Source organism: Cnephaeus nilssonii (genome assembly GCF_951640355.1).
Source record: "Cnephaeus nilssonii genome assembly, chromosome: 15".
Lineage (NCBI taxonomy): Eukaryota > Metazoa > Chordata > Mammalia > Chiroptera > Vespertilionidae > Cnephaeus > Cnephaeus nilssonii.
The window spans coordinates 2,470,482-2,491,059 of NC_137086.1; the positions used below are offsets into that span (position 1 = coordinate 2,470,482).

At 61.8% G+C, this 20,578-nt stretch overlaps 1 protein-coding gene across 1 annotated transcript in view; it reads left to right on the top strand.

The window, feature by feature from the left end:
- Positions 1-218: 218 nt before the first annotated feature.
- ATP6V1C2 (ATPase H+ transporting V1 subunit C2) overlaps positions 219-20,578 on the top strand; it is a 29,043-nt gene continuing 8,683 nt past the window's right edge. The window contains exons 1-9 of the mRNA XM_079792268.1: positions 219-294; positions 1,483-1,642; positions 4,093-4,160; positions 15,840-15,925; positions 16,773-16,802; positions 17,700-17,794; positions 18,524-18,615; positions 19,370-19,468; positions 19,861-19,929. Of these exons, the coding sequence (XP_079648394.1) occupies positions 1,514-1,642; positions 4,093-4,160; positions 15,840-15,925; positions 16,773-16,802; positions 17,700-17,794; positions 18,524-18,615; positions 19,370-19,468; positions 19,861-19,929 (668 nt within the window). The 5' untranslated portion in view covers positions 219-294; positions 1,483-1,513. The remainder of the gene's footprint in view (positions 295-1,482; positions 1,643-4,092; positions 4,161-15,839; positions 15,926-16,772; positions 16,803-17,699; positions 17,795-18,523; positions 18,616-19,369; positions 19,469-19,860; positions 19,930-20,578) is intronic.

Sequence of the window (20,578 nt, forward strand, 5' to 3'; positions counted from 1 at the left end):
TCGGCTCCGCGGGGCTTTGCGGGTCTGGCGACCCCGTCCGACCTCCCAGCGCCCCGCCAGGTCCCGGCCCCCCCGCGGGGAGGGCTTGCGCCCCCTTTCCGCCCCCAGCCCGGGATCGCGGGAGGCGGCGACCCGGTATGCAAATCCCCGGGGCGGGCGGGGCCGCCTCCGCGGGGATATAGGCTCGGGGCGGGGCGCCGCGCACAGCCGCTGCCTCCCGGGAGCCGGCCGAGCGCTCCGGCCCCGCGCCCGTCCGCCTGGCCCGTCTGCCCGCAGCCCGCCCGCCGGCTCCCGGTAAGGACACGCGCGATCGGGGATCGGAGCCGGCGGGGGAGAGGCGCGCCCGCCGCCCGCGTCCCTGTATCCCCACGGGGCGTCCTGGGCACGGCTTCCTCCGTGGGAACCGAGCCGGCGCCGCCGCTGCGCCCTCCCCGCGCCAGGCAGGTGGCCTCTGGGGCGGTGCGCAGGGCCAGCTTGTCCCCAGGCCGTCGACGGAGAGCGCGGGGCGGGAGGGCTGAGCTTACCTTGAGCGCGGGGAGATGCGGGTGGGAGAGAAAAGCTGCCCGAGGGGTCTCAGCTACATCCCGGGCCGCCCCCAGCCTCCCAGAGGCGCTGGGGGGCGCGGGAGGGGAGGCCGCAGCGAGGGAGGACGGCGTGGGCGTGTGCACGTTCGAATGAGCAGGACTAATGGGCGTCGGAGGCCGCTGGCCAGAATCCGCCGCCGCCGGCCCAGCAGGCTCCCCGCTCGGCAGGGCAGGGCGACCCAGTCTCGGGAAACACACCTTTCGAAGCCCCTGTTTTTCTTATTTCACCAAAAGACTTCCTTCTGAAGTCTACTTAAAGTTCTTAAAAATCATGTGTTGATTGATTTGAGAGAGAGAGAGGAAGGGAGAGGAACCTGGAGGACTCTGGCATGTGCCCTGAGGAGGCATCAGACCTGCAACCTGAGTGTACCTGGGCGATGCTCTGACCAAGGAGCCGCCCACCGGGGCCTGAGCCTGTTTTTACAGCCGGTGCCCATCTCAGGTTTGGTAAGCGAAGATCTGGGGCTGGCCCAGGCCGCCTTGTCTCCCCTCTGCCTCCACCTCCACCCCATCCTGCATCCCGGAAGACGCACGGTGGCAGGGAGGAAATGTCATTCCTCAAGGTCCCCCAGCCCCGTGTACTGTCCCCCGTTTACGACGTCGGGTGGGGCCTGTCACTGGTCTGGGGGAGCGGAGGGAAGGAAGCATGGTGTCCCTGAAAACCAGTCAGAACCCCCTCGGGAAGGAGCCCCTTGGGGAGTCTTGGGGGAGACCCGAGGGCGCTTCAGGCGGAGGTGAGAACATTGCAGATCAGCTTGTACCGATGGGTGTCCCATGGGATCTGAGCTGAAGGTCAAAGGCACAGAGAATGGAAGCAGGGACGGGAGTGGTGAGGAAGGAGAGACGGCTGACTTGTCCCGTTTCCGTGTGTGTGGCTGTGGCTCCGGCTCCGGCTCAGGTCAGTGACTGGATCGGAGAAGACTGGAAGCATGTCCGAGTTTTGGTTAATTTCTGCCCCCGGCGACAAGGAAAACTTACAAGCGCTGGAGAGGATGAACACGGTCACCTCCAAGTCCAACCTGTCGTATAACACCAAGTTCGCCATTCCCGACTTCAAGGTACGGTCCCGGGGGGAGGCGGGAGGGGCTGGGTGGGGCGGAGGGCGGCGGCGGCCCTGAGGGTCAGCCCGGGGGCGAGGGTGGACGGGGAGCCCGGGGCCCGCCTGGGACTCCACGCCGTGGCCCACATGGGTCGTGGTCCCGGGGGACGTGGAGCGACAGGACAGGAGGATCGGGGAGCGGGGGTGGGGGCGGTGTCTTCACGCCGTGGGAGGAGCAGCTTACACACCTGGCTGCTGGTGAATCGCTTTCCGATTCTTCCTGTTTCCTCGTCCACATCTGGGAAGACCGATAACATAGCTGACGTGTTCAGGCGTGGAGCGTGTCAGCCGTGACAGGGCGGGAGACCCAGGGTCCTCCGGGCTCTGTCGGGGAGGCAGGCAGGGGAGTAGGTGGTAGCCGGGCAGAGGACAGGCAGAGAGCTGACAGCAGGAGTGGCTCAGGCAAGCGTGTCAGACTCCCGGCCTGCGGGCCGCGGGCCTCCTTTGTTTGGCCCGTGTTAGCCTTTGAGTGTGGCATGCGTGGTCTAAGGGCTCTTGCTTTGGGGAACAACGTGCGATGGAAACGCACGGGACAGACAAACATAGGGACAGCGCTCACTTCACAGGGAGGGGACGGTGTGCGCTGCTCCCTGAGACGGCGGGCTTCCAGGGGGAGGCCGCGTTGCGAGGGCCGGAGGGACGCGCTGCCCCGCGCTCTGCCCCGCACCCGTCCCAACCTCCGGCACCCTTCCCACGGGAGCTGCACCGCCAGCTGCCATAGTTGTTGGTGATGCTTCTACTTTTTTTTTTTTAATTGACTTCAGAGAGGAAGGGAGAGGGAGAGGGAGAGAGAGAAACATCTGTGATGGGAGAGAATCACGGATCGGCTGCCTCCTGCACGCCCCACACCGGGGATCAAGCCCGCAACCCGGGCCTGTGCCCTGACCGGGAATCGAACCGTGACCTCCCGGTTCCTAGGTCGACGCTCAGCCACGGAGCCACGCGGGCCGGGCTCTGCTTTTACTTTTGCTAGTGTTTACCGAGCCGTATACTGGGGGTCAGGCACTTTAAACGTATCACCGCAAATCTTGGCAAGTCCCACCCTCGATGAGCCCGAGGAAGGGCGTGGGGGCTGGAGCGCGGGTGTGAGGCAGCTCCGGGATCTGAACCCATATCTTGCTGACTTTCCGAACCGGCCGCTGTGTGTCCAGTGATGGCCACTGTGACAGGGAGTCCGTTCAGCCCCCATCAGCATTCCCTCTGTGCGAGGCTGGAGGGAACAGAGAGGGAAACATACAGGACCCCTGCCCAAAGTTGCTTAAAATCAAGTTTCTTGAAAAGAAGCCACTTCTCGCCCTAACTGGTTTGGCTCAGTGGGTAGAGCGTCGGCCTGCAGACTGAAAGGTCCCAGGTTCGATTCCGGTCAAGGGCATGTACCTTGGTTGTGGGCACATTTCCAGTGGGGGGTGTGCAGGAGGCAGCTGATCGATGTTTCTCTCCCATTGATGTTTCTAACTCTCTATCACTCTCCCTTCCTCTCTGTAAAAAAAATCAATAAAATATATATTAAAAAAAAAAGAAGAAGAAGCCACTTCTCGTACCAGAGATATCCAGGCTTCATAGTTTCCCAGTTATTTTATTTTTTTTAATCCTCACCGAGGATATTTCCCACTGATTTTAGGAAGAGTGGAAGAGAGAGGGAAAGACAGAGAGAAACACATCCGTTGGTTGCCTCCTGCACACGCCTGGCCAGAGCCCGGGCCAGGGAGGAGCCTGCAACTGAAGTACATGCCCTTGACCGGAATCGAACCGGGACCCTTCCGTCCGCAGGCCGACGCTCTATCCACTGAGCTCCCAGGGCTCCCAGCTACCTTTTAACGTCTGATTGGCAGCTGCTAACGTGACCACAGCGTTTTTCCTTCTGATTCTGCAAATAGACCTGCCATACAATTTCAGCCTCTGAGGATCTCCACGCTTAGAGGCAGGTTGTGGAGCGTAATCTGAGCAGGGAGAGACTTCCACGAGTGACGGGAGGGAGGAGAAGCTGCCTGCCCGCCACGTCACTGTGATGCCCTCGAAGGGGAGAGAGGAGGGGGCGGGCGGACGCGCTGGGAGAAGGGGCTTCTGGAAGGAGCGTTTCTCTAACCTGCTTTCTGCTCTGACTGCCCCGAGACTCGGGGTTAACCTGTGACCAGCAGGCCACCTCTCTCACAGGAGGGCAGCCGCCACCTCCTAGTCCCGTCTTCCTGTGGCACAAACGTGGCCATGGACCCCACTGGCAAAAAGAAATGTAAAAACACTTTAAAAAATCCACTGATTTCCCTCAAGAGCTCTTCCCAGGTCCCAGTTTGGCTACTGACCAAGGACAGCTAATGCCAGGCGGCGGGCACAGACGCCCGGCCCCGCGGTGACAGGCGCCCTCGCTCCTCCGCCGCAGCCCCGGCCCCTGATGGCTCTCTCCCTCTGCAGGTGGGGACCTTGGACTCCCTGGTCGGCCTCTCGGACGAGCTGGGGAAACTCGATGCCTTTGCTGAAAGGTAAACGATTTCTTATTTACTGCAAACGAGGAGAGCCGGGAGGAGAGCCGGCCGCTGTTGTCAGAAGACACAGGGCTCTGGCGTTGGCTGGGCCCACACCCGCCTGAACCGGGTCCTAGAAGTCACGGGAAGGGTGTGTGTGTGGGGGGAGGGGCACGGGGGTTCCTCTGAGGGCGCTGGTGGACAGCAGCATGCAGGGCCCCCCAGTTTTGCTTGCTTGCGGGAGGCGGCTTTTGTTAGGGGGCCGCCTTCAGTACCAAGAGGACAAAGAGGATGTGGCTCAGGTGCTGGCACCGCAGGAAGAGAAGGGGGGCCGTGTCCCCCCAGGCTGTGCCAGGGCGTTGTTGGGGTTGCGTGTGGAGTAACATATGCGCGTGGTAAAAAATTCAACAGCCCAGGGGAAAGCTATCCGGTGAGAACCGCTCCCCTCCGGCCGGCTTCCCCGTCCCGTCGCCCTTGTTCTCCCCTTTGAAGGCGGCGGCGTGGTTATGCTTCCCTAGGAGAGCCTTCCGGAGACGGACGGCACACGCACACGCACACGCACACGCACACACGAGTGTATGCTCCACGGTGGTTTTATCCGAGTGGTGGCACGCAGCCTGCACCTCGCGTCGGCACCTGATCGTGTGATTAGAGACGGTCCCTAAGTGCGCGTTCTTCCTCCCGGCGATCACCTTGACTAGACGTGGCCTTGATTCAATGCCATTTCCCTATGGGTGGACATTCAAGTGTTCTAGTCTTTTCTGCACAGACAACCTGTGAGGACTGCTCTCGTGCACGCGTGGAAGTGAGATGGTTGAGAAATGCTGGAAATGGTACAGGTCTGTCCACGTGACCCTCTGAGAAGCTGCTCCTGTCAACACTCCCGCCCAAAGGGCATGAGGATGCTATAGTCTGAGCATCCTTTGCCGTCTAGGAACACTTTTACCAGCTGGTACAAAACCACGGAAAGTATGTACAGATCCCAGAAAAGCATGAAAAGGAAAATGCAAAGCACCCATAATTGTTATATCTGCAGCATGTACATCCATTTTTTCCTACACATAAATATTATTTTTTAAATATATTTTTGGTTTCTGAGAGGGAGGGAGAGGGAGAGAGAGAGAGAGAGAGAGAAACATAATGATGAGAGAATCATTGATCAGCTGCCTCCTGCACGCCCCCTACTGGAGATTGAGCCCCAAACCCAGGCATGTGCCCTTGACTGGGAACTGAACCTTGATCTCCTGGTTCATAGGTCAATGTTCAACCACTGAGCAACACCACCCGGCTGGGCCACATGAATATTATTGATGCATACATGTACTCACACATATCCACCTATTAATAAAGGTGACATCACTTCATACATATTTTGTAACTTGCTTTTCATATCTTGTTCTTTTGATCTCACCATTAACTAGTACACTGTAATATTAAGCCATGTGAATTTGCCATCACTTACTAGGTAGTTTTAGAATAATAATCCCTTCTTTTGATGAAGATGAAAATCTGTTGTTTAACAAGTGATTTTTAAAAAATATTCAGATGGGCCCTGCCTGGGTGGCTCACTGGTTGGAGCATCAGCCTGGGCAACGACAGATCTCAGGGTTGGTTCCTGATCCGGGACATCTGCCTGGGTTTCCGGTTCATTTCCTGCCCCCGGGGGGCCAGTCAATGCTGTCTCTCTCACATCCATGCTTCTCTCCTTCTCTCCCCTCCCTCCCTTCCTCCTACTCCCTCTGAAGAGCAATGGGAAAATATCCTTGGGCCCCGGCCAGTTTGGCTCGAGGATAGAGCATTGGCCTGTGGACTGAAGGGTCCGGGTTTGATTCCAGTTAAGGGCACAATCCCAGGTTGCAGGCTCGATCCCCGGGTTGTATCCCGCCCTAGGTGGGGCGTGTGCGGGAGGCAACCAATCGATGTCTCTCTCTCTCTCTCACATCGATGTATCTCTCTCTGTCTCTCCCCTCCCCTCCCACTCTGTCTAATAATCAATGGAACAGATATCCGTGGGTGGGATTAACAACAACAAATGCAGAGAGGCTAGATGAGGAAACGGTCGTAGGCACCTCCTGAAAGGACCCAGGTCTGACTACCTGATCTCGCCACCTCCTTGGAGGGTTCAAATTTTCGGGGCCCGTGGGCACGTGTCAGTGGGCTGGTGTTGCGGCTGCTACTGCCTTTCCTGATGCCTTGTTGTGGGAAACGTGTAACGAGGCGTCCTGGTGGACGTATTTCAGGATTCCTGACCTTCATCGCTGGCGCCCTGGGCCAGGGACCCGGTTCTCTGTGCAGTTGCTCTCCGTGTACTCATTGCCCAAGCCTTCAAAGACTCCCGTGTCACTGCCATGGAGCTCCGTGTGGGATGCTGGGCTTACCACACCACGGCCAGCCTCGTCCCAACTGTGCAGCTCTTAGCCACTGAGAAAGAAAGCTAGCCTTCGGCTTTCTCATCTGTAAAATGGGGTAATAGCGACCGTCTCTGCTTTCAGGGAAGGTTGAAGGGGAGTAAAATTGTGTTAAATCAAGAATGGAGGGGAGCCCTAGCTGGTGTGGCTCAGTGGATGGAGCGTCGGCCTGCGGACTGAAGGGTCCCTGGGTTCCATTCCAGTCGGGGGCACATGCCCAGGTTGCGGGCTCGATCCCCAGGAGGCAGCCGATCGATGATTCTCTCTCGTTATTGATATCTCTCTCTCTCTCTCTCTCTCTCTCTCTCTCTTCCTCTCTGAAATAAAAACATATTTTTTTTAAAAAATGAAGGGGAGTAAAATCCAATCCCAGGACATTATCCAATCCCAGGACGTGCTCTGTGACCAGTTAACATCCAAGAACACGTGGCTTGGCCCCTAAGCACCAGCTCCTTTCCTAGGCCGCTCTGCACGGCCGGCGGGGCGCTGACCGCTGCCCTGGGCCAGCCCCCGGCCCCGGGCTGCCACTGCCCTGGCTCCCGGGCCCCCACGAGCCACGGCAGGCGCTGTGCAGCGAGGCAGGGCTGGCTTCTCTGTGCATCGCTCCCAGGCCTGGCTGCAGAAATGACCGCTCCCCGGCATTTTCTCCTTCCAGGCCTGTCCTAGCCACCCACTTTCTTCCCTAGCGCAAGCCGTTCCCCTCTCTCTGATTCACCAAAGCGCTCTCTCGCCCTGGAAGTCTGCGATCCTGCAGTACTATTACTTCCACCTTGATGTTGTTGTTGTTGTTGTTTTTAGGGGGCGTTCGTGTTGTGTTCTGTACCGGTTCGTTGTGCAAGTTGCTTGTGATGGAGGGACAGCATCTGTTTAAGGAATGACATGAAATGTGTGAACAAGCCACGTTGAGGCTACAATTGTGAAACACACAGGACCCATAGGAATTCAAGTGGTGGGTTTTTGTTTTTATTTTTGGATTTGTGTGTGTGTGTGTGTGTATGTGTTTTGTTTTTGTTTTTGTTTTTGTTTTTTCCAAAAAAACAGGCTAGGTGTGGTAAGGATGAAAATCACCGTGTGTTGTTTTACTTGTGGGTATATAACCTCACGAGCCTACCGATAGGGGAAAAGAAAAAGGGTGTGGTCGGTTTGAGACCCCCATAATTCTTTCTTTTTTATTTTTATTTCAGAGAGGAAGGGAGAGGGAGAGAGACAGAAACATCCATGATGAGAGAGAATCATGGATCGGCTGCCTCCTGCACACCCCACACTGGGGATCGAGTCTGCAACCCGGGCCTGTGCCCTGACCGGGAATCAAACCGTGACCTCTGGTTCCTAGGTTGACGCTCAGCCCCTGAGCCACGCTGGCCCGGCGAGACCCCCACCATTCTTATTCCTGGCGTTTACCGAGTCCAGATAGCAGGGTGCAGTGCCTCAGGGGTGAACACTGGAGTTGGGGTAAAATAACGAGGCCCCAGACCCGCTTCAGGATTCCGGAACGCCCTCCCCGGTGCTCTGAACAGGAACCCGTGTTGTGGGTAAATAAACGCTCGCTGGCCGAGTGGCCCGGCAGCCTGACCCCGCCCGCCGCTCCGGCCAGCAGCACGGAGAGGCGTTCTCCAGGTGTATGGTTTCCATATCCTTTTATTATTTATTCACCCCGGGGCACGGCACTGTTTTTCCATGCCGCGGGAAGGCGGCTTCGCTTACTGGATGGGCCTCCCCTGTATTTTGGATTTATGTCCCCATTCTGCCTTGGTTCACAGACTCGGTACTCACACTGCAGCTCACGACCCTTTAAGAAACCAAACCTTTTTATCTTTTAAAAAGCTACCCCCCCCCCCCCCTTTTGTTTTTCCAACGTTTGAGCCCTTCACGGCATCGCAGCCTGGATTGCTGTGCTGGTTGAAATATTACGTTCCCAGGCGCCCGGGCGTTCGGACATACCTGGTGGGCGCCTGTGGCACCTTGTCACCGTCACCCGCACGGCGGCGGTTCCTGGGGGACGAGCTGGGGACTTCCCTTCACCACGTGGGTCCATGCGGTGGCAGGGCCGGCTGATCCGAGGGTGCGATGCCTGCGTAGGAGTGCAGACCTCAGGGAGTCCGTTCTCCGAAGGCCATTCTACAGAGAAGCAAAATATAATTTTATTTTATTTTTTAATATATTTTTATTGGTTTCAGAGAGGAAGGGAGAGGGAGAGAGAGAGAGAAACATCAATGAGGAGAGAGAATCACTGATCAGCTCCCTCCTGCACGCCCCACACTGGGGATCGAGCCCACAGCCCGGGCCTGTGCCCTGACTGGGAATCGAACCCTGAGCCACGCCAGCTGGGCGCAAAATATAATTTTTAAAAATTACCCAAGCTTCTCTGTTGTGGCAAGAACATCAGATGGAGATCACCTGCGTGTGTTACAAACACCAGTTGAATGCTTATGTGTGCTGTGTGGTTTCTAGATGCCTGAAGCGGCTTGGCAGTCCTACTGTGCGTGCTCTCCGTTCTCCTGCTGCTCCAAAAACTGATCCAAACCTTCCCCACACCCCATTCACCCCCATTATCACCTGTTCACCCCGCTTAGCTCCCCTGACTGCTCCCTCCCCCCATCTTCTGATTTACCCGCCAGAGCGGACATCAACTCTCTCCTGGGGGGTTGTCTGACTAATAGCCGTCTCCCCGGCCAGACAGGGGGTCCCACCAAGCCAGGCGCTCGCACAAGTACATCCCCAGAGTGTAGAACACGTGGGCCCCCAAGCACCAGCGGAAGGAGCGGGTGGGAGAGAGGTTCCTGGGAAGCTTCCAGGCCTGGAGGGAGCTGGTCTGACCCCTTCCCGGCCCAAAGGAGGAAGGAGGAGCGGGGTGGGCGGGGCCACAGGGGAGTGCCCCCTGGACCCAGATCCACCCACTTACCACCAACACCTGCCTCTGGCCGGCTGAGGCTTCTTGGGCAGCCGTGTCTGGGTTCCTTTCTCCTATTGCTTTGCTGCTGGAGAAGGAAGTCAGCGCGTCTCTGCCTCGGGAACCGGAGGTTTGCTTTGACCTGACACGGTGGTTTTCCTCCGTGTTCGTGTCTTCTCCCGGCTCCGTTGTGTCGAGCTGACACCTGCTGGAGTGACAGGGTCAAGGATGTTCATGTCTGCCACGCCCGTTTTCATACGTGTGCTCCGCGGTCACTCCCGGCTGAGTCACGCTCTGCGACAGCCATCCCTCCATCAGGGTTGACAAATGGTGTTCTCTGGCCTCTGTTTGTATTGTTTTCTGTCTTTTTTTTTTTTTTTAATTGCTTTCAGAGAGGAAGGGAGAGGGAGAGGGAGAGGGAGAAACATCAATGATGAGAGAGAATCACGGATCGGCTGCCTCCTGCACGCCCCTCATGGGGATCGAGCGGGTAACCTGGGCATGTGCCCCGGCCAGAAATCGAACCCTGAACTCCTGGCTCATAAGTTGACGCTCAACCCCTGCGCCCCGCCGGCCAGACTCGTTTTCTGTCTTGAGGTCCGCACGCCTGGCGTGGCCGCGTCCCTGCGTCGGTAGCTGCCGGTCCTCGCTCACCCGGGGCGCCGGCTGCCAGGTGCTCTCTGTTTCTCCGTTTCTCTGTTCCTCGTGGCACCTGGGCCGCCGCCTGCGCGCGGATGAGCAGCCACACGTGGCGCCACGGGTGAGCGCACGCAGCGCCCGGAGGCAGTCACCGGCGGGCCAGGCCACACGCGGCGCCCGCAGGCCTCACCCGGTCCGCTGGCCTCCAGTCCTGGCCGCAGGCCCTGGCACCCGGCACGGAGCTCCCCCAGCCCGCCCGCCCTCACCCACCCCCGGCGCTGCCGGAGGCCCCCCCGCCCCCTCCGTGACTCCCAGCCGCACTCGCCAAACCAGAAGCCAGGCTGGCCGGCAGGGAAGGAAGGAATGCCGGCCGGCTGCTCGGTGCAGCCCCGGCCCGAGGCCACGTTGTGAAATTTGCAGGACGATTCCTCGGAGATTAGAGTTTACACACAGCGTGTCCGGCCTCCGCCTCGGCCGGCTCCGGGGCCCGCGCCTCCGTGCCCGCCCTCAGCCCGCCCGCTCCCTCGCTCCGGCTGGCTTGTCACCGGCGTCCGTGGCGCCTTTAAAGGGTCTTCTCTGCACGGGGCCACGTCCTGGGTGAATACCGTCCCCACAGCCCGCTCACAGGGCGCCCCTTGTCCGCCGTCTGCTCATCGCGGCGAAGGCTGCTGGCCCACGCACCCGGGGCTCACGCCAACAGTGGGGCGCCTTTTTTCTGACCGTCCACGGACTCCAGCGGGACCAGCCCTGGGGCGTCCCCGCCAAACCGTCCCGTGCCCGCCGGCCTCTCGCGCTCCACCTCCCTCCACTCCGGCTTCCTCTCCTTCCTGTGTGTTTACACCAAGCTCCTAACCCATCTCCTGATTTTCTCTTATCTACTCTCCACACGGCAGCCCGTGTTCTTTTTATTTGTATTTACTTATTTTTGAAAATCTTAAACTTTTTTATTTTATTGATTTCAGAGAGAAGAAGGGAGAGGGAGAGAGAGAGACATCAATGATGAGGGAGAAAGATGGACCGGCTGCCTCCTGCACGCCCCCCACTGGGGATGGAGCCCACCACCCTGGCATGTGCCCTGACCGGGAATTGACCTCCTGGTTCATAGGTCGATGCTCAACCACTGAGCCACACCGGCCAGGCCCAGCACAGCCTTTATTAGATAGGATACAATATGCTAATTGACTGCCCCATCCTCAAAGATGGCAGTGCCCACAGCCACAAGATGGCAGCGCCCAGTCCCCTCAGCCCTGCCCGGGCGCCTGCCTCCAGAGTCCCCCAGTCCCCTCAGCCCCCCAGCCACCCAGGGCCGCTCGAGGCTCAGGTAATCAGGGCCGGCGGAGGCTTGTGCTGCCGGCAGTGGCAGCGGCAGCAGAGGTGTGATGGGGCGTCACCTCCCCTGATTGCCAGGTCGACTCCCGCCCCTGAGGGCCCCCGGACTGTGAGAGGGGGCAGGCCGGGCTGAGGGACCCCCCCTCCTGTGCATGAATTTTCATGCACCGGGCCTCTAGTATTTTTATATTTCCCTTTTTAGACACAAAGTAGTAACCCCCATGTGCTACTGAGCATCACGCCTCCTTTTCATCACCTGCACATCCCGGGAGATTCCTCCCAGCTGCCCGTAGTGAGCTTCCCGCGGCCACGCACGCTGCGTGGGGAAGTCCTGGGCGTCGCAGCCCCGGGGTGGCCGCCCGGCTTACTGACGTGCCTGGGGAGGTCCTGCCGCCAGCCACACCCCTGTAGCCTCGCACCGCCTCGTCCCCTGGCACGGGCAGGTGTGCAGGTGTGTCTGCAGGGTGAGCGCTCGGGACCAGATTGCCGGGTCAGTTTTGGTCGACGTGCCCGTCCTCTCTGGCTGACGCTCGCGCATTCCCACCAGCGACGGGGAGTCCCCGTTTCCCTAGGACCTTTCTAGGGAAATGTGGGGTCCGATGTGGGTGTGTTAGTGAACCTGACAGGTAAGAAATGCTCCGTGGGCGTTGTGTAGGCTTTTCTAAAAGACCCTGCAAATGTGAATGACACGCAGGAGGTGGCCACGTGTGAGGGGTGCCCTGGGACCGAGGAGCTTTGACAGAGAGCGGGCAAAAGCAGGTTTGCAGTTAGTTCATCTGGAAAATAACGCAGTAACGAACCCACACGAACACAGGGACAGGCTCCGTCCGCGTCCTCACCACTGCAACCTGCTTCCGTCCCACCCGTGTGCATGAGGCCATCACTCCAGTCCCCCAGCCCCGCCCGGTGTGCGATGGGCACTCGGGTGGTTTTGGTGAGGAAGAACCAACACGATTCGAGTGGGGGTGTTGCCAGCACGGGGTCTGTGTGGGGAGGGCCGCGAGGAGGGGGCGCGGGCTGTTGCGTCCAGGTGCCTCCAGGGCGGCGGGAGCGTGAGGGGCGGAGAGAGGAAGCGGGGCCGGCCAGGCTCTCGCTCGCCCGCCGTGCTGAGGAGCTAGAACATCAATATTTGAACGTCTTGGGAAACCACGGGCAGAGTTTAAACAGTACGATGGCATGCGAAGATGTGTGTTTTTGGAGACTCCTCCAGCTGCCGTGGGAGGGAGGGAGGGATGGGGGAGGCCAGCTTGGGAGAGGCGGGGGGGGGGGGGTGGCGGGGGCGGGGGGAGCAGCAGGAGGCTGGGGAAGGAAGCCTGGGGCAAGGAGACCCTGGGAGGGGACCCGGGGCTGCGCTCGGACACTCACGCTCACTGTAAAGCCGGAGGTGGGGGAGGGGGAGCCGAGCCCTTGGCAGAGGGGTGGCCTCCAGCGCCAGGGCCAGGCCAGTCCTGCCCCTGCTCCAGGCTGGGTCCCCACCCTCAGAGCCAGGACATGCTGTTGTCATTTGAGAAGTCATTCCCGCGCTGTCAGCGTCACCCCTCTGATGTGTGCGACTCATTAGGCTGCAGTACATTTGCAAAGTAATGCGACCCTCCCCCCCCATGGAATTTCAGAACATTGTCATCTAGAAAGAAGCCCTGCACCCCCTAGTAGTCAACTCCCACCCCAACCCCAACCCCAACCCCAACCCGGCGGTTGGAGAGGCTCCGGGATGTCCCAGCCACCTCTGCAGGTGGAGAAATGTGTGCCCGCGAGCCTGCTGCTTTCCTCTTAAACACACACACACACACACACCCCAAACAAACACAAAACCCACAACACTCTCTTAGGGTGAACAGGCAAGGGTTTCAAATGAGGAGGGGCCTTATGGAAAAAATACTGATTTTGTGTCCAATTTATTACCCTAAAATCGAGACAGGAAATAGCGAGGCCTTGTCTCGGGCCTGGCCAGCGACCCAGGAGCCTGTGGCCTCCGGCAATCCCCACGTCGCCTTGGTCTCCGAAGGCCTTTCCGCGGTGACCCGGGCCACGGTGCTGGGCGGGCAGATGTTACCGTGGTCACACTCCCTAGGCACGACTAGAGTCATGGGAGGGGTTTTTAAACAACATTCTTATTGATCTCAGAAAGGAAGGGAGAGGGGGAGAGAGAGAAACATCCATGATGAGAGAGCGTCATTGCCCGGCTGCCTCCTACACGCCCCACACACTGGGGATCGAATCCACACCCTGGGCCTGGGCCCTGACGGGGAATTGAGCGGCTGACCTCCTGGTTCATAGGCTGATGCTCAACCACTGAGCCACACTGGCTGGGCCCAGTAATTTTTTTATTAATGAATAAACCGGTAGAGGAACTGGCCACGGATAGAACACACTCTCCACAGAACACAGCCGTGCGAGGAGCCAGTAAACCCACCAAAAGGTGTCCGCCCTCGCGGATGACCAGAGAGATGCAGGTCAGACCGAGCGAGCCTGCGAGCTGCAGCCCAGCCGTGGGACCGGCAGAGAGGGACGATTCCTGAGCCGCCGAGGGGGGGGGCAGGGAAGCGTGCTCCCTGGCCGGAGCACCCGCGGGGTCTGTGTGTCTGGAGGGTGGCCTGGCCCATTTGCTATAATGGCGAGTGTTTCTGCCTCGGGTTCCAGTAGTGACTCCGTGGCAACCTCTCCTCCGGGTGCCCCTGCGCCAGGGGCCAGCGTGCGCCCAGCGCGGCGTCCCGCCCAGCAGAGGCCGTCACCGCGCAGCGTCGGGGCTGCGTGCGGCGGCCGTTCCACCTGCAAGGGCGTTCCCCGTGGGCTGCCACGTGAGAAAGTAAACGCAGGCCCCCCAGGCCGCGGCCTCACTGACAAACACGTTCTCACACGGACACCCCGGTGACAGGCCGACGGTCGCGGCGAAGCCAGGGCCGTGTGCGTTCGCGCAGCCGTGGTTCCCCGGCCTCTGAGCTTCGGCAGACCGAGATTCCGAGTGCTCCCCGGTGGTGGAGATCGGGAGGGGGGGGGAGCTTGCTCAAGTTACAGTTAGTAAGATGTGGACCATTGGGGGGCAGGTCTGAGCCCAGAATGGGCCGTCGTGACTGTAGAGACAGCAGCATGGCCTGGGGGCCTGGAGCCCCGGGGTCCACCCATGGACTGCATGGTTGGGGGGCAGCTGACATCTCTGGGCCTCAGTCTTCCCATCTGTAAAATGGGGCAATCCCATCTTCAAGGATTTGGGGGGGTGGGTTTAGTGAGGTAATGGTTATAGAATGTTTGGCACTTGGTGGACTCCACCGAGCAGTAGGTATTAGCAAAAGGAAACCTCAATCACGTGCGCCATGGACGGGGCCTAGGATTGGCATGTTCTTTGGAAACATGCCAAGATAGGACACAGAAGGCTGCTCTCCCGCCCTCTGTCCCTCCATCCGGCTGCCCGGCGCCCTCCTGCCCGGCCCTGGCCTCCACGCTCTGTGCGGCCAACACGCCCCGCGCCTGCAGCCACGGAAGCCCGAGTCCTCCATTTGGAGGTCAATGACCTGGTCCCCGCTCTTTGCATCCCCCCCCCCCCAATGGCCTGGAGCCTGGGAGCCAGGAGAGGGGTCCGAGGCAGAGGCCTGGACCGTCAGAACTGACAGGCTGTGATCCTGGTTTGGCGAGGTTTCCGGCTGAGATTCGAACGGCTTCGCCTCCAGAGCGGACACTCGGCTCCTACAGCTCGGTGCCCGATCGGTTCTCTTCACCCGCATCCGAGTCCCGCCCAGCGGGGTCCTCCGCAGCTGGCACCTGAGAGAACGGAGGCTCAGAGGGATGAGGTGGCTGCGGCCCAGTCCTTAGCTGGCGGCAGGCAGGGCCTGGCCAGGGAGTCCTCCTGCCCCGACGCCGTCTGAGCCCGGGGACCTTCGGAGACTCCTGAAGTTCCCGTTCCGCGTGACACAGGCGCTGCCGACGGCACTGGAGGAGAGCCAGAGCGGGAAGAACGCTCGCACGGTGGCACCCACACGTTCTGTGTACGCTTTCCACGCAGCGTGACAATACACGCCTCGCTCCGCCACAGCGGAGGCTGCACCAGCCTGGCTGCAGGGGCTGCCGGGCGATGGCCCAGCTGCAGGCACCGTCCCTTCCGCTGACCACCCGACTGTGGGGCCTCCCGCTGTCCCGGCAGCCGCGCAGGGGGTCCCGGCGGGGCCAGGAAGGGGGTCACAGCAGGGCCGCACAGGGGGTCTCGGCGGGGCCGGGAAGGGCATCTTCTCATGCTGAACGCTCTTCCTCTTGGTCCCGTTTCCTGCTCCTCCCCCAGAGGTGGAGATACGGGTTCAGGGCCACGGCATGCGCGGCCTCCTCCCGCCTGTGGCCAGATTGGTCCCCACAGGGCGGCGCCGGCTCCTTTCCCGCCACCGGAGCGGAGAGGACGCGGGGCGCGGTGTCCGGCTCTCAGCGGCCTTTGTTCTGTCCCCACAGCCTCATAAAGAGAATGGCCCAGAGCGTGGTGGAGGTCATGGAGGACGCCAAGGGCAAGGCCCAGGAGAACCTCCTGGCCAACGGAGGTAGGTGGCTCAGCGCTGTCATCGCGTGCTTCCGGGCTCCCGCTGGCCCGTCGTAGCCCGGGTGTGGCCGCGCGGTAGTGACTGAAACGATACGGCCTCCTCCCCCTCTCCCCCTTCCCCCACCAACCCTGGTGACAGACCATGTTCTCCATTCGGAAGTCAATGACCTGGTCCATGGAATCCCCACAAAAATCCTTCCCGGTGGGATTGCCCCATTTTACAGATGGGAAGACTGAGGCCCAGAGACATCAGTGGCCCCCCAGCCAGCCCTGTACGCCCCGCTGTTAGCTCAACAACCCGACGTTTGGAAGACATGCCCCTTGGCCAGTTTACAGTCCCCTGTGGCAGGTTTTCACCCTGAGGCTGAACTCCTCTATGAAATGTGAAGTGGAAATGTGTTCCGCGAGGTCTAGTGGCTGCTGGGCCCCGCCCGTCATCTCCATCGGCCTCACCCTCTCCCGCATGGAAGGTCCCATCCTGCCCACAGCCCCCCACCCTTTATCCCTTTCCCGGAACGAGGCTGAGGGTGCCTTCAGGGGCGGAGGAACGCCTCACCCCGAAATCTTAAGTTGCGCCCAGGAAGTAGAGCGTTAGACCCCAGATGCTCTGGTTCACTCGTCGTGGGCCTGAAACCCGAGCGCCCCTGACTCTGGAGACGTTCGCGCTAACGCGGTGGTGAAGTGTCTGCGGCGGCTCAAGCCCGCGCCTCCATGCGTAGTCCCCCTCCCGGCAACCGCAGAAAGCTTCCTGTCTGCGTGTGCCAATCTGCTTGTGCCCATCGGCGAGCGGAGACGCCCGGGGCTGTGTGCGTGAACGGGGTGGAATGATGGCCCTTCTCCCGTTGCAGGTCTGAAGGAAAAGATGAAATGTTTAAAGAGTAGGTGGCGTGTTGTTGCTGTGCGCGTGTTCCGTGTGGTGCCTGCCCCGCATGTCCCCGGGGAGGCGGGATCCCGGGCTGGTGGTGGGGTGCGGTGACCAGGGACGACGGGATTCCCGAGTGGCCCCCTCGCACTTGGTCACTGCAGCCACAGGACCCAGCGAGCAACCGGGCCCCCCTCCCCGCCGCCCAGCAGCTCTGCGTGCCGCCTGCATTGGGGGCGCGTGGACTCGGGGTCCCAGGTGCACGTCTGCGTTTTGGCTTTGCAGTCCGCTTCCTGTGGGCGGCTGTCCTCCTGCTCCCGGGGCTGGCTGGTCCGTGGCCCCTGGCGGCTTCCACGCCAGGCTTAGCTCTGTGGGGCCTCGATGGGCAAGGACCCTGCTTCTCTTGAGCCTCCTGGGGTGCCCTGGGCCCACGCAGGCCTTTCCTGGTTCCCGCATTCGAAGGGGCCACTGGCTTTGGGGTTCCTCCCACCTGCGCGCACGGTGGAAGGAAGCCAGCACACCCTTGGGCACCAGCTCACATCCGCGCAGATGCGAGTCCCCGGTGCCTTCCTGGCGGTCTGCTCGTCACACGTGGGTTTCTCGCTGATGCCAATAAAAAGGCGACTTTGTTAAAAAGATCAGCGGGTCTCCTTTCCCCGCGGGTAACGGGCAGGGCCCCGGACGGAAGAGCGACGTGGGGAGAGCGCTGCTTCTCCCCGCACACACAGGTCTTAGGGCGCGGGTGCGAGCCCGGTCAGACCGCGATCCACGCGCTCGCCCTCCGTCAGCGCTCCTCCTCCCCGTCAGGCCCGATGGCACCGCCCCGGGGACCCGCCTGGCTCCTCGGTGCACAGCTCGGGGCCTGGTGGGGAGCCGCTCGCTCGTGCGCTGACGCGGGTTTATGTCCTTCCAGTTGACTTAACGTCCTTTGTGACCCACTTTGAGTGGGACATGGCCAAGTACCCCGCGAAGCAGCCGCTGCCGAGCCTGGTGGACACCCTGGCGAAGGTGAGGGGGGGCTCCCGCCGGGACGCTCGCGCTTCTGTGACGGGGACAGCGGGCCCCTCCACGGCATCGGGGCCCCGGCTGGGGTCCTCACCCCCCTGCCTCCCACTAGCCCTGACGCCGGGGACAGCCCTGGGGGTCCTGCCCTCGTCGGAGGTGCCCGTGACAATGGGGCGCCAGCTGGCGGCGGCCTCCAGCTTCTGCCACAAAGAAAGCACCTGGGACCCTGGGCGTCTGGCTGCCGTGCTGACCCGTGTGCCCCGCGGGGGGTATCCCCTCCCCCTCCGCCACCCCGGGAGCCTCCCAGGCAGCCCCGACGGCCGGCCGCGTGGCCGGGGAGTGGCCGCCGCCCAGGAACAGGCCACCTGTTGTCTCCGCGGTGGCAGAGCCTGGGGCGGGAGGGCAGGCGGGCGAAGGAGGTGGCCGCTGGGACCCACCCCGTCTCCTCGCCAGGCTGCTGCGGGCCTGTGTCTGGGAAGGGGGTGGGGCCAGAAGGCGGGGACCTGGGTGCGGCTCCATGGGCATCACCCGCGTCAGAGGCCCCAGCCCCGCCGGACGGTCAGACAATCGGGCAGTGATTCCGGGGCCCTGGAGGAGGGGCGGCCCCAGGAGGCCGGTGGGAACGCGGCGGGGGGGGGGGGGGGTGCTGTTTCCTCAAGGGCACCAGGAGCGACGGGTGGCACGTTTGCCAAGTTTGGCCGACTCTTCCAACGCTTCTGCTTCTCCGAGCAGCAACTGGCGCAGATCGAGACGGACCTGAAGGCCCGCACGGCCGCCTACAGCGCCCTCAAGGCCACGCTGGACAGCCTGAACCAGAAGGCCCAGTGAGTGCCGTGTCCCCACAGATCCCGGGTGACGGGCTGTGTCTGTGAGAGAGTGAGTCAGACAGACAGACAGACAGACAGAGAGGCTGGGAGGGGGGCTGGGAGCAGACGCCCCTCCTGCCCGTGCCCTCGGCCACCCGCTGTGGGCTTCTCAGAGCCCCCGGGGGCGCCCCAGGAGTCTTGCTTGAGAGCCATTCACGCGGGAAGCACTGCGTGCTGGTGAACGCGTTAGCTGACACTGCGGCCTGCGTGCACGCGGCCAGGCGGTCGTTAGCGGTAACTCAGCCCGTTTGCGGGCAGTGGCCTCGATCCGGGTGCTAAAAATACCCTGACCTCGATGCCGACCCGGTTCCACGCGGCAGAGAGCTATTTCAGGTGAGTGTCCCCGGCGGCCGGGCCCGCGGGGCCTGCAGAGGGAAACGGAGCTCTCGCCGGGCCGGCCGCCGCCCAGGACGCCGGGCAGCTGGGAGGGCTGGCCGCCGAGCGGACACCGGAGCAGCTTCAGCGGCCGCCACCGGCTCCTCCCAGCAGCGGCGGCTCGCACAGGGCAGCGCAGCGACAGGCCCTGCCAGCCACGCAGTGCTGGCCTCCCAGACGCGGGGTGCCCTGAGCGCCCCCACACACACCCTTAGCCTCCCCCACATGCTGCCTGCCCCTCGTGTCCCCGCCCGTGTGTGTGCCGTGGGTGCTCGGTGCGTGCTGCCTCCACGGGCCTTTCTGCTGACCACACCCCCTCTGTCCCACGGGGGTTCAGGGCGAACCTCTTCACGCGGACACTGAGCGACATCGTGAGCAAAGACGACTTTGTGCTGGACTCCGAGTATCTGGTCACCCTCCTGGTCATCGTCCCCACGTAAGTGGGCGGGGAGGTGGACCGGGGCGCAGGCCTGAAGGAAGCCGTGGGGTGACCAGGCTTGCCGGGTAATCGCAGAGGCCGCAGCAGCCAGTCCTTGCGCACCTACTATGCGCCAGGTGTCAGACAGGCTCACTTCACCCCGCAAGCCAGGGGTAGCGGTGGTCAGCTTCTTGCCCCAGGCCACGCAGAGCCCGGGCAGAAACCCGGTGCTCAGGGCCTCACGGGGAGGCCGGCCCAGGATCGGGCTGGGCAGGGGGCTCCCCGAGCCCCTGCAGGGCCCAGTCCCGCTCGCCTCGGTCCCTCGGGAAAAGGGGTGTGCAGCTTCCTAAACACTCGGGACACCCCGCAGCCTTTTCCGCGGAAATCACTGAACGGCTGTGTTCTCGCAGACAAAACTACGCACAGTGGCAGAAGACCTACGAGTCCCTCTCGGACATGGTGGTCCCTCGGTCGACCAAGTGAGTGAGATGCCGGCTGCACCCGGGGGTCCCCGGGAAGCATGTGTGGGCGCCCTGGGGCACCCAACCACCCAGCGCGTGTGCCCATCTAGAGCCCCTCCACCTGCAGCTCCTTCGGGGCCATGCACCAGCCACGTGCCGGACTCCCTCCATCTTTGGGGACTTTGCTTCCCTGCCCCCTCCTCCGGGAAGCCCTCCCTGGCTGCCCTCCTTCACTGCACTCCGCTCTGCCTTGTCAGCCGGGTGTGGCCTCTTCCCCACCGGAGGGCCGGGCCAGGGCCGGGCCGTGGGGGCCACAGAGTGGGGGAGGGGCGGAGGACAGTCTCAGCGCGTGTGTCCGAGCTGCTGTGGGCAGTGGGGGCTGGGTGACCTACAGGAGAAGGGGTGAAAGAATATATTCATACCGAGAATGCCAGCCCCGAGCGGGGAGCCGGCGATGCCGGTGGGTGCAGCGGCTCAGGCGGGTCTGCGCGGCGAGCGAGCTGCAGGGCACAGGCAGCACGAAGCCAGTTAGTTGGGGTCTAACGATGGCCGCTCTACGCCTCTGAGGCTGGGCACACACAGGTGCCCGGAGAATTATGGGGGTCTGTGGGGTGAGAAACGCCAGTGGTGACCTCAGGGCAGAGAGGCCAGCGGGGGTGTGGGGGCG